Source organism: Podarcis bocagei, assembly GCF_964188305.1.
Source record: "Podarcis bocagei genome assembly, chromosome: Z".
Classification (NCBI taxonomy): domain Eukaryota; kingdom Metazoa; phylum Chordata; class Lepidosauria; order Squamata; family Lacertidae; genus Podarcis; species Podarcis bocagei.
In genome coordinates, this window is record NC_138140.1 from 35,567,471 (window position 1) to 35,584,527 (window position 17,057).

The 17,057-nt window shown below is 46.0% G+C and overlaps 1 protein-coding gene across 1 annotated transcript in view; it reads left to right on the plus strand.

Moving 5' to 3' along the window:
• Positions 1-17,057, plus strand: part of XKRX (XK related X-linked) — a 44,752-nt gene that overhangs the window by 24,986 nt on the left and 2,709 nt on the right. The window contains exon 3 of the mRNA XM_081179466.1: positions 8,736-8,995. Within this exon, the coding sequence (XP_081035592.1) occupies positions 8,736-8,995 (260 nt within the window). The remainder of the gene's footprint in view (positions 1-8,735; positions 8,996-17,057) is intronic.

Below are 17,057 nucleotides of genomic sequence, written 5' to 3' on the forward strand. Positions count from 1 at the left end.
ACTCAGCAGGGAGCTTTACCCAGCAGGGAGCTGGAGGGTTCTTTGTGTAGAACTGCAATCATAAACTCTGAGCTTAGAAAGAAGAAAGTAGATGCAGGTGGTGCTGTGGGTTAAACCACAGAGCCTAGGACTTGCCGATCAGAAGGTCATTGGTTCGAATCCCTGTGATGGGGTGAGCTCCCGTTGCTCGGTCCCTGCTCCTGCCAACCTAGCAGTTCGAAAGCACGTCCAAGTGCAAGTAGATAAATAGGTAAGGTAAGGTACCTCCAGCAGGAAGGTAAACGGTGTTTCCATGCGCTGCTCTGGTTCGCCAGAAGCGGCTTAGTCATGCTGGCCACATGACCTGGAAGCTGTACGCCGGCTCCCTCGGCCAATAAAGCGAGATGAGCGCCGCAACCCCAGAGTCATCTGCGGCTGGACCTAATGGTCAGGGGTCCCTATACTTTTACCTTAGAAAGAAGAAAGCAAAAGGCAGTGGCAAGCTACTGTGTGTGTGTGTGTGTGTGTGTGTCCTGAAAACAAGCAATACCATATTTAATTGAATGTAATGCACACCTTTTTTGGCCAAATTATGGTGTGCATTAGGGTGCGCATTAGATTTGATGGCGGCAGCAAATACTTTTTTGGTTTCAAGGTTTTAAAAATTGAGTTGTGCGTTAGATTCAATGGTGCATTAGTTTCGCATAAGTACGGTAACATCTTCCATAAATGATACAGCACCCTATTATGCTTCTTAGGGTTGCTGCTCCTGCTCATTCTGCTGAGTGGGGCCCTGGACCTTTGCCACTCAGTAGTGGGGCAGGAGAGCTGGAAGAAAATTCACATCTGGCAGCCAATGTGCCCCTTTGTTTTCAAATAGTACATGGGTAGACGAGTCTAAAAAGCCTGAAACACAAAACTTTACAGCCCTCTAGTGACTATGTTGGCTTATTTACCAGAAGTAATGTACTGTATTTAGCGTTAACTATGGGAATGTATACTTGATTCTGACTAAACTAAGCGTCCCAGAGCAAAATATACATCAGGAAGCTGTGTTTGGTCAGAATCAAGTATATACTTCCAGAGTTAATGCTAAATATATTGATTCTGGTAAATGAGCCACCATATCTGCTAGAGGGCCATGAAAACTTTTGCTCTGGACTTTTGAGACTCTTTTACCAATGTACTATCAGAAACCAAATGTACTATCAGAAACCAAAGAAGCAAATTGGTAGCCAGGTATGAAATATATTGGCATTATTTCATCTCTCCTATCCCACCACACAATTCTAGCCTCAGAGGCAGTTTTAGGGTAGAGCAACCCGTTCGGCCACATTGGCCATTGTGCTGCACGGGCCATGACAACAATGCTGTAGAACGGAACGCAGAGGGTACCCCAATTTTAGCATCACACAGGGTGGTGCTGAAATTTGAGAGCCCAAAGTCTGCCACTGCTAGCCTGATGGTAGCTGTGGCCATGTGCCATTCAGAATACTAAAAACTCATCTGTCCATTTGGAAGTGTCATTCGGCACTCCTAGCATCATTGCATAGGAATGGGGAACTTCAGGTCTGGGGGGCCAAATACGGCCCTTTAGACATATCTAACTGGCCCTCGAGACTCTCACTAGGCCACGCCCCTTCTCCAGGCCACATCCCCATTCACGGTGCTCTGCTTTTGCTTGGCTGGAATGTGCCCTTGTTAACAATGCCTTTCACTTTCCTGGAGGGTGACACAAGTGGTGTGTGTGGTGTTTGTGTGTAGGAACCTTTGAATTTTTTTGCAGCTATAATGTAGACCACTATAGAAATGTAAGTATCACACCTGTTGCTCCATCCTCTGACCCTGCCCACCACCAGCAAGCAGCCTACCAGAAGACTGTCTGCAAGGGCATACAGCTCTTACTCTGACAAAGGTTCCCCACCCCTGAACGAACAGGAGCCCCGGCCCCCACTTCCAGTCCTGTCTTTGCAAGGGCTAAAACACCAATTTCACTATGAAACTGGAAAGCTGCAGGATTCATTGACTTGCAGAAGATGCTGCACATTTGGGCTGTGATTTTTGAAGCATAAAGCATGCACAGCCCTTGGTTGTCCCACACCTTGGTGCAATTGACACATGGCGCACATGGGGCCAGATTGCCCAACTCAAACAAGCAAAACCTAGCCTTCATGGGATGGGGGCGGCGGGACTGAATGGGGCAGCAGTGCTGGAAGGAGGCAATTTAATCCCCGCAGTCCACATGCCATTTTCACAAGCAGAATTTATTCTCCAAAGATATTTTTAGTCCCGCTGTGGGGAGAAAAGTTCCTGTTCCCATGGTGCTGCTGTCCTGATCCAATTAGACCTCCCTCCATGAATCTCTCCCAAGTTAAGAAACAAAACAGCAGGAGATCCAATCACATAGGAAGCTGCCTTATACAAAGTCAGACTATTGGACCATGGTATTGTGTACACTGGCTGGCAGTGGCTGTTAGGGTTTTAGATGAGGAGCTTTTCCTAGCCCTACCTGGAGATGCTGGGAATTGAACCTGGAACCATCCGCATGCAAAGCAGGTGCTCTGCCCCTGAGCTATCATGGTCCCCATTGAACTACCACCCTCACAGATGTATCATCATGTCTACTTTGTCCCTCCATCGTTTATACTACTGTAGGACTTCAGACACAGGTGTAGTGGAGGAGCCAGAGACTGACATGCAAGTTGGACTGATGGGTTAATTGGGTGGCAGTGCAGGAGCAGGTAAAAGCTGAGCAGCCTGCTACTCAAATCACATCCAAAGGGTCTTGTCCAAATGTTTTCAGGTGGGACCCCAGAAGTGAAGGGAGAAGAACTCCAGAGTTTTGAAAAGCTGCTTCACACTAGTTTCTTAAGGGAGCTGGGAGTTGTTAGGAGACTCCTACTCCCCTCACAGAGCAACAATTCATGGGGAAGAGGGATTGACAGTTAAACTGGGAATTGAAGTTCTTTGAGGGGAATAGTGTTAAGTTGTGGGCGAACATATCAGACGACACAGCGATTCCTCAAACAGCTCATGTTTATTTAAAGGCCAGAACAGAACTGAACTGAAGAGCTCAGTCAGCCTGCTTATATAGAGCTCCAGAACAACGTAACTGTAGCAACTTTCTAAAACTATCCAATCACTGAACGTCACTTTCGATCCTTCATTTGCATACAAACTATCCAATCACTGAACGTCACTTTCGATCCCTCATTTGCATAACTATCTACAGTATCCCCCTGCTGGCCCAGGGTGAGAACTTCAGTACATAACAAATAGGGGTCTCCTAACAACTCTTAGCACCCCTAACAAATTACAGTACCCAGGATTCTTTGCAGAAAGCCTGACTGTTTGAAGCAGGATTCGCCAAACTTGGGTCTCCAGCTGTTTCTGGACTACAGTTCCCACCATCCCTGATCACTGTTCCTGCTAGCTAGGGATGATGGGAGTTGTAGTCCAGCAACAGGGGAGAGCCAGTTTGGGAAACCCTGGTTTAAAGTATGATACTTTCTTTTTGCCTTGCGAGCACATCCTATCTGCCTTCAGAGAATCATACGCGCTCTGTAACGATGGGAATTTGCTGTTTTCAATCTGCTTGCTTTCCAAGGTGAAAGGTCGTTGGCTGCCTCCTTTAGGCAGCATAGCAAGGAAACTGGTTTGATCCCATGAGTCAAACAGGGGGGTGGGTGTCAGCAAAGGCTGTAATTCTTAACTCTGCCTCTGCTTGTCCAGATGTTTCATTCTCCACTCCCCACCCCCACCCCCAGTCTCTGCTTTGCTCTTCTTTCACCTCTTTGAGTGCAGAAAGGGAACTGGGTGGAGAGCTCGTTTTGGAATGCTCTTCACATTGGAACCCCACCCCCCACAAACTTTGGAGGCTGCTGTTCTGTCACTTGTGAATGTGGTTGTTGTGGAACACAGTGCAGAAGAGAAATAACATGCATAAATTTTACATTCATTGTTATAGACAGATGTGGTTTTCCTTGCTCAAGACGCAAGGCTTTATGTTATTAATTAAAAACATTTATATCTGCTTTTGTCACGCTGATGCCCTCTTGATATTTTGGGCTGCAACTGCAATCATGCTTCTGCCAGCATGGGTTGGAGGCTGATGGGAGTTGTAGTCAAAAACGTTTGGAGGGCACCAGGTTGGGTAAGGCTCCTTTGTAGCCTGCCATCTACCAGCTTTACAATACCCAAGGCAGCTTAACAAAATACTTTTGCTTTGTTACTTGCTGCATTAATATCCCACATCTCCAAGGCACTCAAGGCAGCAGATATAATTCTCCCGAACTCCATTTTATCCTCTCAACAACCCTGTGAGGTTGATAAGACAGAGAGATAGTGACTGGCCCAACTTCACCCAGTGAATTTCACGGCTGAGTGGGTGATTTGAACCCTGGTCCTAGTCTGCACACTCCTAATCACTACAAGGAATTGGCTGCAATTAAATGATGCAGACTATCAGATCATCATCTGTTATTATTAGCCAACCAAAGCAGCAAAAGCATGGCACTCCTTACAAATTAAAATGGCCAGGACACTCCGAAAGCTCCTTGGAAGAGAACTGCCTTGGGTGGCCACCTGAAAGCCAGCAGGGAAGGAGTGAGGCAAATGTGTCCCTGCAAAGGAAGTCCCACAGTTGCAGTGGACCTGACGAGGAGTCCCATGTACTCATCTACTGTACTTTGGGTGGTGAGAGCCCATGGAGCAGAGCCTCCACACAAAAAACCCACACCTTAAGTTATCAAACAATCCTATGCATGTCTATTCTGAAGAAAGCCCCACTGAGTTCAATGGGACTTGCTCCCAGGTAAAAGTGTGTAATATTGCAGCCTTAATATACGTAAGAGAAAGGAGTGCATCTGTAGGTATGCTGGCCCCAGATCATTTGGGATTTTAGAATTCAAACTTTGAATTGGGCTGGAGAACTAACTTGAAGCCAGTGATGTTGTTTATGGTTTAGTGGAACATGCACAGGTTGGAACAAGACTAGGCAAGCCCCAGTGTTGTGTGTTTCCTTTTTTTCCACGTGGCCAGGTGTACTTTAGCAGTGTTTACTTGCTGTTTCCCTTAAAGTTAGCACGTTCCTGTGTCTGACTCCAGGATTGTGGTTTGCTGCAACTAATGGTTCATTTAAGCAAGCCAGCTTCTTCATGCCAAATGCTTCTTCTTTCTCAGCTTAAGCCTGAAGTACAAAATCATTAGGGTTCTCCCTCTCTGTCCTGCCAGCCCTGTTGGCCAGCATTCCTCTGACTGGCCAAGCCGGGAAGGTCCTCTTCTCTGCCTGCTTTTACCCTGTGCTTTATTTAGCCCTCATTTATTTGCCCTTTGCTCTACCCTTCAATTTCAGTCTTCCCCTCCCTCTCTCACTGGTGAGGGAATGGAGTGAAGCTGCCGTCAGTACTATTCTTAGCATATGGAACTCGTCAAAGAGCCATTCTTTAAGTTTTCTGTTTGCGGACTTCGCCTCCCTTTCATTCCAGGTTGAAGGAAGCTTTGAAAGCATAATGCACAAGGCAGTTTATGGGGCCTTGGGAGGAGTGGGCAAAGACAGAGGGATGCAAATTTAGCATGTTTTGGGGCTGGATCATTCATGTGAGATGACGAGAGGCTCCCGGATCCCCCAAAATAACAAAAAGTCTTGTGGCACCTTAAAGACTTTAACACTTATTTTGTGACATAAAAGGCAAATGTAGCCAAGGTTGGTCCATAAGGGAAAAAAATAAAATCCAAAAGCTGGGTCATAACTTTTATTAGAACCAACCAAAATGCCACAAAAATGTGGCAACTTTTTGAATTTTCCCATCAGGTGAGGTATTATACAAAGCAGTGGGAGATGGGAATGAAGGAAAACCAAAACAGTGCAGAAATTAGGCTGGATGTGGTAACCATGAAGCCAAATTATAGACTTGGTTCCAAGATGGTGATTGCAGGCTGACGTGAGTCCCTCCCAGGTGTTACAGGTATGAAGTCACACACCTATGGTTCTGAGGTGAAGAAGCCATGGCTGCTCCTCCCCAAATTAATACCTGGTTTGTCATTTCCGGCTTCTAACTTGAAGGATTGCCACATTTTCCTGACAATTTGGTTGGTCCCAAAAAAGGTTTTCCCCAAATTTAGGCTGTGTTCAGACATGGGGGTTTATTGTATCCATTTCTAATGCTCCCATTTATACCTCATTACCTGTCATTTTGATTAACAAGCTGCCGTGTTGCACTAAATCTTAGATTGTGGGGAAGAGTTGCATGCTCGTCCCATGAGCAGCTGTGGCATGATCATGAGAAACATAGGGAAGTTAACAGGGCTGTGACATAGACTTCTAGGAACAAGAGTTCACTTCATCAGATGTGTCAAGTGGATACACAGACAGACACACATAAAGGAATAAAATGGTAAACAGAGAAGTCAGAAAGTCGGTGAAAGGCAAGGGGTACAGTCTCAAATGTTTCTATGCAAAGCTGAGATGTATACAAAATAAACATATTGACAAATATCTTCCAGCTAAGGACACACCTCATGTATCTGATGTAGGCTCTAGCCTACAAAAACACTGACAGACACATATCAAAATCTGATGCATGCTTGCATCTGAGTAATAATTCCCAGGATCTATTCACTTGGAATGGCCTATGAGGTTATGTTCTGCAATTGCTGAACACAGGTTCTGTCAGTACTTTCCTGGTCTCATCCCAAGTCCCTGTAACCTTTGAGTTATGCAGAAGTTTCCAGGTTCTGTCCCCTGAATCTCCAGCTAGAAGCCGGGAAAGACTTGAGTTTCCTGTTTGAAACCCAGAAAAGCTGCTGCCAGTTGGCATAAACACTGCTGAGGTAGACAGATCAAAGGTTTAACTCTGTATATAAGGCTGCTTCCTACATCTGAGAATCCTGTGTATGGTAGCACAGGGATGGGGAAAGCTTTACCAGTTGATATTCTGGCCGCTCTGTAGCCATGAAAAGCACAGGATCTATGTCTGGGGCTGTGTGGGACACCATATATTTAAAGCACATGGCTTTTCCCTCAAATAATCCTGGGAAATGTAGTTTGCTAAGGCTGCTGGGAATTGTAGTTCTGTGGGGTGACTACAGTTCCCAGGATTCTTTTGGGGAAGCAATGTGCTATAAATGTACTTTATGGTGTATATGCAGCCTTGGTCAGAGGTACCGCACCTGCTTTGCATACAAACCGTTCCAGGTTGAATAGGATCAAAACAGATCCTGTTTTGAATCCCTAGAGAGCCTCTTCCTGTCCACACAGCTAATACTGGGCTAGGTGGCCAAAGGCTAGATGGCTTATTCTGATTCAGAATAAGGCAGCTTCCCATGTTCATATGAGTCTGAGTTGGAGAAAGAGGGGGTCTTTGCCTAAAGGAATGACCTCATGGCTCCCTCAAGATGCACACCACCACCGTCCCCGTAGCTACCTGAAAGGCCTAGCCTCTCTTTCTCTTCTTTTAATTGGCACTGCTGGACCTCAGTGCATTAAAAGTTGTTTGCTTTTATTAAAATAGAAAAGAAAAAGAGAGGTGGTTTGCTTTTAAAAAAATAAGCGGTCAAAAAGCCAAAAAACAAAACACTGTCAGGTTGGTGGAGCTGAAAGCATGTCGCTCTAGTCGTGGTGAGTCATTCTGGAGGAGAAGCACTGCTTTGTCCCCATCAAAATGTCTTGCTGGATCATTCGAAGAGGGTGTGTGCTCTCAGTCTCATATTTTGCCTTAGGAGACAGTTGTGGGCGTGCTGCTTTTAAAACTGTGGGAAAGTCCTGAGCGGCGGACGCGTTCGGAAGCTGGATGTTTATCACCTGCTCGTAGCTAACGTTTGAGATCGGCAGTTTCTTGTTATAGTTACTACTACTTCTGCAGCAACAGATAATGAACCGGAAGGAAATAGGCAACCCCAGTAGAGGGCAGAAAGGAGACAAAGCTCTATTTGCAGACCTTTGGGTGATTTGCTATAGATCTGACTCCAAATCGTGCAGCAGCAGCAGTGGCAACAACAACAAAAATAATCATTTTTTAACTATTCTAAATCAGGCTGAAAAATAGTGGACCTTTGTGTGTAAAAAGACATTGAGTTCAGATCTGGTACGATAGCCTATTTCTTGGGCTAAAACATATCTAGAGGTATTATTATTAGTATGAAATATTATTTTATTATATTTACATTTCACATTTCCTCCTGGGAGCTCTGAGCAGTGTAGATGGTTCATTCCCTCTCCCTGCAAGGTAGGTTAGATTGAGAAATGGCGACTGTCCAAGGTCATCCATTGAGCTTTAATGCCTGAGTGGGAATTTGAAACCTGGGCTTCCGGGCACGAGTTCAACACTCTAGCCACTACACCAAGTGTTGCTCTTCTCCCTTTCCCTCCACATCACTATTTTACACCTGGCTTTGGTTGAGAATGATGGTGTTGGACTATATCAGAGTTCTTCAGCTTTGGGTCTCCAGGTGTTTTGGGACTACATCATCCCCAACCACTTTAGCCAATGGTTTGGGATGATGGTGGGAATTGTCCAACTACACCTGGGGACTCAAGGTTGAAGAAGGCTGGACTAAGGGTATTCCAATATCCTTTGCAACCCTAAAGTCCTATGACTGAAACCCTGGCTCAAAATACCATCAGACTTTTACCCTCCCCCCACTCCCAAAACAACACATGAATATTCATGAGTATGTCTGTTTGCTTCTCCCTTGTGAAGACCTTAAGAGAAGGGCTGGTGGCTTCTATACTGATCCTGACTCTTTCTCTCATGCAGGTGCTTAGAGGCCATAGTGATGTTCTGCAGGTTGGGGAAGGAGGAAGAGCCCTACGTCACCATCACTCGCAAGAAGCAGATCTACAAGGACGCTGAGATTGAGCTGGAGCAGGAAGTGGGTCACCTGGTGCGCAGGCTGGTCACCCACCGCAATGCTTTCAAGCGCATGGCTGTCATCCAGGCCTTCCTAGGTTCTACCCCGCAGCTCACGTTGCAGCTCTATGTCAGCGTTGTGGAGCAGGAGGTCCCCACCAGCAGAGGTAAAAGGCGGAACAGAGCATTGCAGGTCTTTACTGTGCAGAATGGGAGGGGACTTAAAGGGCACTGGTGGGCTTTGTTTACAGCTAGGAGCCAGTTTGCTCGTCTGGTGCAAACTATAAAGGGTTTGGGAGGGGGGGTCGTGGGGACGCGGGTGGTGCTATGGTCTAAACCACAGAGCCTACGGTTTGCCGATCAGAAGGTCGGCTGTTCGAATCCCTGTGATGGAGTAAGCTCCCGTTGCTCAGTCCCTGCTCCTGCCAACCTAGCATTTCAAAAGCACGTCAAAGTGCAAGTAGATAAATAGGTACCTCTCCAGTGAGAAGGTAAACGGCATTTCCGTGCGCTGCTCTGGTTCGCCAGAAGCGGCTTAGTCATGCTGGCCACATGACCCGGAAGCTGTACTCCGGCTCCCTCGGCCAGTAAGGCGAAATGAGCGCCGTAACCCCAGAGTCATCCGCGACTGGACCTAATGGCCATGGGTCCCTTTACCTTTACCCTTTTATACCATTGTAATAGCCCTGCAGAGTCCTGGCAGCCACAGTTTGTTTACATTGCTGACCTCACAGAATGGCAGTTCCCAGAACCCTTAACAAACTATGATTCCGATGATTATCCAGGATTGCTGGACAGTGACATGATAATGCTTCAAATGTATCGTGTGATTGTAACCTTTCTCTTTCTCACTGCTCTCTCCTGACTCAAGCAGGGTCTAGACTTGCAACAGAATAAGGCATTGCAAATGCTAGGATGGTAAGGGTGGGCAGTTGCACTTCAGAATGCATGGGATGCATATTCCTCATTCAAACAAACAAAACAAAAACACAGTGCCAATAGAAAATTAAGGCATATGGCACAGAAGGCTTTTATCCCAGCTTTGTACCTGCATGGCTAGGTTTCTGTTTGCAGGGAGGTTGTTGTTGTTTTAAAAATTTTTTTTAACAAGATTTGTATAACACAATCTAAAAATGAATCACTACGCAGTTTACAAAAACGTATAAAATCTTCATTAAATAATATTCATTTAGAGTAGCAATAAAAGTAGATGTAATAAAATTGCTAAAATATAGATACAATCAGATTTTTAAATTAAAAAAACCCATATATGATAAAATTACATGTCCAGGTAGATTTGTTTAAACCAAAAAGTTTTAAGCAGGTGGCAAAGACATGTAAGGGAACGTTTAAAAATGCAGCCATGTTGCCCAACTTTCTACAGGCTCTGTTCTTCCACCTTTAATAACCGTGCACCCTGCAGAAAGTAAGCAGACTATTACATAATATATGGCACTGTTTGTCCTTCCAGGCTTAGAGTAGAAGTCTCTTCGTGATCGTAAAGTATTGCAAATTTCTTTTCTCTTGCCATTAATCTCCATGCTACAGGACTATAATTGTAAAGTGCATGAACACCTGCAAATATCAAGGATTTTGCCAAACAAATTTCATATGGACACTACATGGCAATTTTGACAGGAGCATCCCTAATCTAATTCATGCCTCCAAACTCTTAAACGTCCTGCATTGGGGGAAGATAATACATGTACAGCATCAGGGTCACCTGAAACTCCATTCCTGGATAAACCAAACCAGCTACACATTCTTAGGCTCACTTACAGTAGGGTCATCTTCCGCAACCTGGTGTTCTCCAGATGTTTTTGAACTACAACTCCCATCAGCCCCAGCCAGCAGCTGATGGGAACTGTAGTCCCAAATGTCTGGAGGGCACCGGGTTGCAGGGTGGGGTGCAGAAGGATATTGGGGAGGGTTGGGGAAGGCAGGTAAGGAGATGGTGCCAAAAGATTCATGGAAAAGGTGGGCTTTGAAGAGGGAACTGGAGGAAGTAGGAGAGATGGCATCCTAGGAGTGTTCTGAGAGGCAGTTCCAGGCATAAGGGGCAACTCATTTGTGTGAGTCTGATATCCAAGGCCGATGGAGCTAGAGGAGTGAAGGTCCTAGGCAGAGTAGTAATGTGATACAAGAGTGAATAGGGAGAGTACAAGATTGTGAAAGGCTTGGAAGGTAAGGGATAAGGGGCCAGGATTTGGACAGGATGTCCCCATAGGGGTTTAAGGATGTGCATCCTTTGGCTAGAATGATGAGAGATTTTGCAGTGATGCAGCTTGGTAATTTTAGACTCTGAGCTCAATGGTCTCAGGGGAGCCTCTCTTTGAACTAGGGGTGAGGAATCTTTAGCAGCCTGGAAGTCACATTGCCACTGGTGCGTGGTGCCAGTAGTAAAAGTAGCTGGAGTCATCAACCCAATGCTTAATATTTGTAGAGTTACAATGCAGCCACATAACAGCCAGCACCTTCTGCACACTCACCCATACTTCACTGTCAGTGGCGTAGGAAGGCAGGGTACGGACCGCCCCGGGTGTCATCACTGAGGGGGATGACGGCAGGGCCTGGCCTGCAGTGCACCCGAGCCACACGTCTCTCCTGGGGAGTGACACGGTGGCTCGGGCACCTGCAGGCTCCGCGCTGCCCGAAACGGCATGTGGGGCTTGCGGACTCCATGGAGGTTCTGCGCAGTGTGCTCTGCCCTGGCTTGCCCTGCCCACGGGTGCGCCGAGCAGCTAGCTACACCGCTGTTCACTGTCCTCCATCCAGTCAAGCGAGAGGGCATGGACACAGTTCAAGATCATGAAGCGGAGCTGGTGAGGAGGTGTGGCCTGGGGAGAGTTCTAAGAGCCAGTTAGAGATGCTTGGAGGGCCACATTCAGCCCCACACTGAGGTTCCCCCACTCCTGCTTTGGATGGTAATGTGTATCGCTCCACCTACTCCAAAGGATGGAGTTGTGCTTGGAGGCCTTCCAGCTCATTCTGCTTATTGGGGCCCTGGACTGCTGCCCTCGGAGACCTGCCCTGTGCACAGACTGGATATTGGCAGCAGACATTTGGACAAAGATGAAGAGGGCTGAGATGTGACAACTGCAGACTGCAGGGAGGAGAAGGCATCAAGGCAGGAGATGACACTTACCCATGTTTGGCATTTTCAGGATGGGAGATAGCCATATTTTCTTGGCCTGCTCCCAGGCGGTTGCTGCTTTCAGGTGGGATTCCAATTGCATACCAGCAAGTTCAGGTTGTACTACTATAATTGATTGGGAGGTCTTGCACAGCAAACCCTCTTCCCAAAAAGGTGGGGCTTTATTTTTTTTCGCCATAAGGGAAGAGATGGAAAAATGCACTGACACAACGGCAGCTAAGCTTCCCTGCAAACAAATCAGAATGACTACTTGTTAAATAGCTAGGGTTGCAGAATTTCCCTGCCAACAAATCAGGACGAACAATTAATAAACTAGAAGGGTTGGATGCAATGTAGCGCTAGGTTAAAGCCACTAGCAACCTACTGTACTTGTTCCGAGGGTGAGATGTTTCGTGCCAGTATAAGGGTGCTGCAGAGAATACACAATTGGGTTGCTAGTAACTTCTTTGCAGAATAGATTGTGCAATCTTTTGCAATGCACAGTGAGTTTCCTCTGGTGCAGCTGTTTCATTGGAACCCTCTGTTGCGTGGCAAGGTCCCTAACCCTCCCAGGAAGTTAGAATAAAGACACATGAAACAGTATTTAGAGTTAATGGGTGGAAAAGGTCACAACTTTATTGGTTACAGAATGTGAGTGGTATTGGCTTAGGCATTGGAAACCATGCGACTATATCTGACTCCTGCCCGTCTGCAGGAAGTCTTGGAAGGGTTAACCACCAGTAGGGGGAACCCTGCCAATGCACATCAACTAGGAAGCCCCCCAGGATCACCACTAGGGGTCGTGCCATGGCCCTAGCTCCCTGTCTGTGGCTTTGGACAGAGACCACGCCCCTCAGATTCCTTTAACGGAATACCCTTGAATTAGGAGGGGTAGGTGATGGCCACTACCTCCATTCACCTTCAACGAAACACTCCAATGCCTAACCATCAAACCTTACAAAGTTGTGACGATTTGCTACGAGGTAGGCAAAAAACCAATTGGCCGGTGCCAATTTGCCAAGTCTAAAAAATTCCTACCAGACCCCTTTGACAGGTGACCAACTGTGGTCCATAGCAAGGTCAACAGATAAAGAGCCTAACCTGAGCGAGCAGGAAGAAAAGGGGTGAGTCTTTGGCCACGGCCAGTTTAAATCTGGATTGGACGGCCAAGGAATGACGCTGCGAGGACTCCCCAGTGGCGCGGGAACTATACCACCCCGTGTGTGTGGGGCAGGCTTGCTTCCCGTCTGCAACATCAGCTCCCCAGGAACGGGAAATGGCTTTGTCTAACATTAAAATTTGCCTTACACTAGCAGACATAGAACTTTGGATGGAGCTTGTAGTCTGGAAGCTCCCTAAGTTTATATTCCCTTGCCCCTGCAGTCAAGGTAGTGAGGTTGGGATTGCCTCACTTTGTCCCCAAAGCTATCCGTAAGTAAGCTTTACCACTGAGAAGTGATTTGAACTTAGGTCTTCTCAGTCAAATCCTCTATCAACCACGTCTCCCACAAACTAGCACGTAGATCTTACTTTGTGTACTTGAGAAGGAGAAACAGACTGGCTTAGTTGGTTGGAACAACTTGGGGAAGTCTGACTGAACCTGGCTCAAACAGGAATGCCCAGCAAACTAAAATTGCTAATAGTTTGGTGCCAGATTCCACTGCCTAGTATAAATGGCCATTTAGCTTTCCCCCAAGGTTATCAGAACCCCCAAGAGCCCTTCTTTTTAGGCATGGTAGAAGCAGAAGTGTAGACAAGCCCAAAGTTTCAGCTAATAGACAGGAGTGCTTGTGGCTTCATGTTATTCCTGTTTAAGCACTTCAGAAAATAAGGGATTGTGTACAGGAAGCCTCTGAAGCACACAGTACACTATTAGCCAGCTCTCTCCAGTGCTTGTATCTTAAATTATTATAGCTAAAAATCAAGCTGTGTGTAAGATCCCCTGCACAAAAGCCTCTTGAAATGGCCTGCATGTTCTCTTCCTGCAGACAGCTGATAAAGCTCTTTCTGGATTGTACCACTTTCATCTTCAGGTGGGAGGGCAGATGGTTGATAGTATTCCTATGAAAATAGTTCACTGCACATAGAAAGCTAGCATATGAGGGACAGGGTTAGGCTGGAATTCTTGCCCCCGGACACTCAGGTTATTAAAGTATTTTGCCTATATGTATGTCTTTTTTAAGGGGAAGTAAACTGTGTGGTTATGCATAGAAAATTCAGCTGAGATATGCACATTCCCCAAGACCTGTTGAGTATTATGTAGATAGATTGCGAAATGTGCACAATTCCCTCTTCACAGAAGGGTTATGTATACATTTTCCATGAAGCATGGTGAATGTACACAATGCCTGCTTGTTATGCCTATTAACTGCTCAACTTACATTAAACAGACACACACATAAATATATGTATTGGCAAAGCATTCTGTCCTCTGACCTGCCATGGAACAATCGTGAGATAGTTATCGCTAAATCTGAAGACCCACATGTGGGTCTGTCAGCTGCTCAGACAGCTAAGATATAAATGCCACAAACGCACCTGCCCTTTCTGTGAACTATGTGTTGGTTGTGAAATGCAAAAGAGCTTTTCACGTGAATTGTCATTATAGAAAGGGTTTTTCTGCAAAGGATATGCATGCAGTCAGTAATGGTGATCCATCTGGTTAGCTGTTGCATATGTTGCAGCTGCCACGGATGACTGAAAAGTTTCTGCCAAATCACTAGTTGAACCCTTCCCCTGATGTGTGATGCTTTATGTTAGGGATGGAGAACCTGTGGCTCTCCAGATGCTGTGGGACTCCAACCTCCACCATCTCCAGCCAGCATAGCCAATGGTCAAGAATGATGGGAACGGCCATCAAGTCACACCTGGAGAGCCACAGGTTCTCCACCCTTGCTTTATGCATTAAATTGTAACCCAAACTACATATCAATACCTCTACAAATTCTTTCAATGAGGGTGTGCCAGAAGTGAGCTAAAGGCTAGAACAGACTTCTGGCTGATGATGAAAATGCACCTTGAAACATAGGCCTAGATCAGCTGCAAGTGGCGTAGCTGGTAAATTCCACAGAAATAGTCAAGAATGAGTCAAGAGTGTCTGCTCTCTTTGCAACCAAGAGTGTGACTCTGGGTGTGACTCAGTTCTGGCACCTGTTTAATATAGGATTCTGCCCAACTCCCAGGGGTGTGGTTGCAGTAATGAATACCTGTCAGGAGGCAGCAGGTGTTCCCATTGCTTAGATTCAAGCAGTGCTGCTCTGTGCTTTTGGTGTTGGAGATCAGCCTTGGAGCATACAAACAAGAATGCTTCCACAACACTGGCCTGGGTCACACTGCATGTTGAGCCATACCATAGCTTGATGGGATTGTGTGTATATGCAAGCTCCTGGAGAGTTCATAGGCTCTTTGCTTCTTTCTGGCCTTTCTCTCTGTCGTGCTGCACTGAGCTAAGCCAAGGTTTAGCATAGCATGCCTTCTGAACTGGGTCTCATGGTTAATCTTTCTCCTCATTAACCAAGGTTTCTTCTTGGCCTCAGCTTATGGTGAGTGAGGGGAGAGTTTAGCACACTAAAAAAAGACACACTGAATCATGGCTTAGCATAGCACAGTGTGAGAGCGAAAAGGATGAGGGAGCAGCAAAGCAGCAGTGAGCTCCTCACTGGGAGCCTGCCCATATGCAAAGTCCTGGTAAGCGTAATTCAGAGCTTTCCAAACTGTGTATTGAGACACGTTAGTGTGTTGGCTGTAGTGTGTAGGTATGTTGCGTGAATGCTCCCCGTGCTCCTCCTGGGGGTGGAAAAGGGTTAGTTCAACCTCCAGTTTGCTAGTAAAACTGAATTACTGTGTCGCGAAATGATGCATGTCTAAAAAAAATGTGTCACCAACATGAAAAGTTTGGAAAGCTCTGGCCTAATTACTATGTGATGTGAACCATGCAGTTAAATCAGACGGAATAAACAGCTTCAGGTCCCTTGTCAGCTATGAAGTGCACTGGGTGAGCGTCAGTGCCTCTGCCCATGTGTAAAATACCTTTCCCTTACCACTGTTTATGTTTAACTGAACAACCTGAACTTGTCAATACATGTGATGGAATTCCATGTGAAAATAGTGACAATCTGGAAGTGCCCAGTGTGGGTCAAGGTGATGGAATAATAATGGGTTTACCAGCTCTTAGCTTCTTTAGGTATTGAATGATGAACAGTAACTCAGCAGCCACTTCTGTGGAGTTAATGCTGCTTGCATAGTTTCCATGTGGGGTGACAGCACATCAGAGAAATGGAAGATGCTTCTCCAAAGACAGTTCTACCCACCCCCACATCACTGCTGCTGGTCTTCCTGTAAATAAGTTCCCAGTGTTACAGAAGTCTTGTCACTCTGCAGGTATCTTGTGCCCTTCCCTGGGGTTTCTGCCTCACAATTCATGTTTGCTTATTGTTGATTTGCATAATCTATTTTGAAAGCCAAATGGTATTTCCTGGGAGCAGTATTTGGAACTGGGTGTGACCAAAGCCCTGAGCAGAGCCTCTTTCCATTTGAATGAGACTGCCTAGCCAGTTCTGAATGAGGAAATTCAGAACACATTTCTCCTATCTAGAGTCCCCTTTGAAAAGAAAAGAATAAAAAGGAAAGTGGCCATCCTAGTAGGTGAGCTGATTTCAAAATTTACAAATGTTTTTCGTCTGTATGTGCAGGAAGACCTGTTGCGTTTCCAGCAGGAAACAGCTGGATTCTTTTTTTAAAAAAACAACAAAAGCTTGTGCTACACAAAAGATACAGATCAGCCATTGCTTTAGCCATACCTTTACATGAACCTCTGGCTTTGTTTGTATGGTTGTTGTATAAATATTTAGCACAGCAACAGCCACCGGTGACCTTGGAATGGTAAGGCAAATTAAATGAAGGGTAGTTTGCTGGACCAACAGTTCGTGATTGGCTGCTGGCCTGATTTGGTCCAAAGGGCTGCCATTGTACATGACTGGTCTGTACAATGTGCCTGCTTGCACATTTTCCAGCTATGTTCAGCAGATGATGAGAGGGACATATTTGCCATTGCAGAACAAGCCAAAACCTCTGCATCAGGACATTCTTTCCCCATT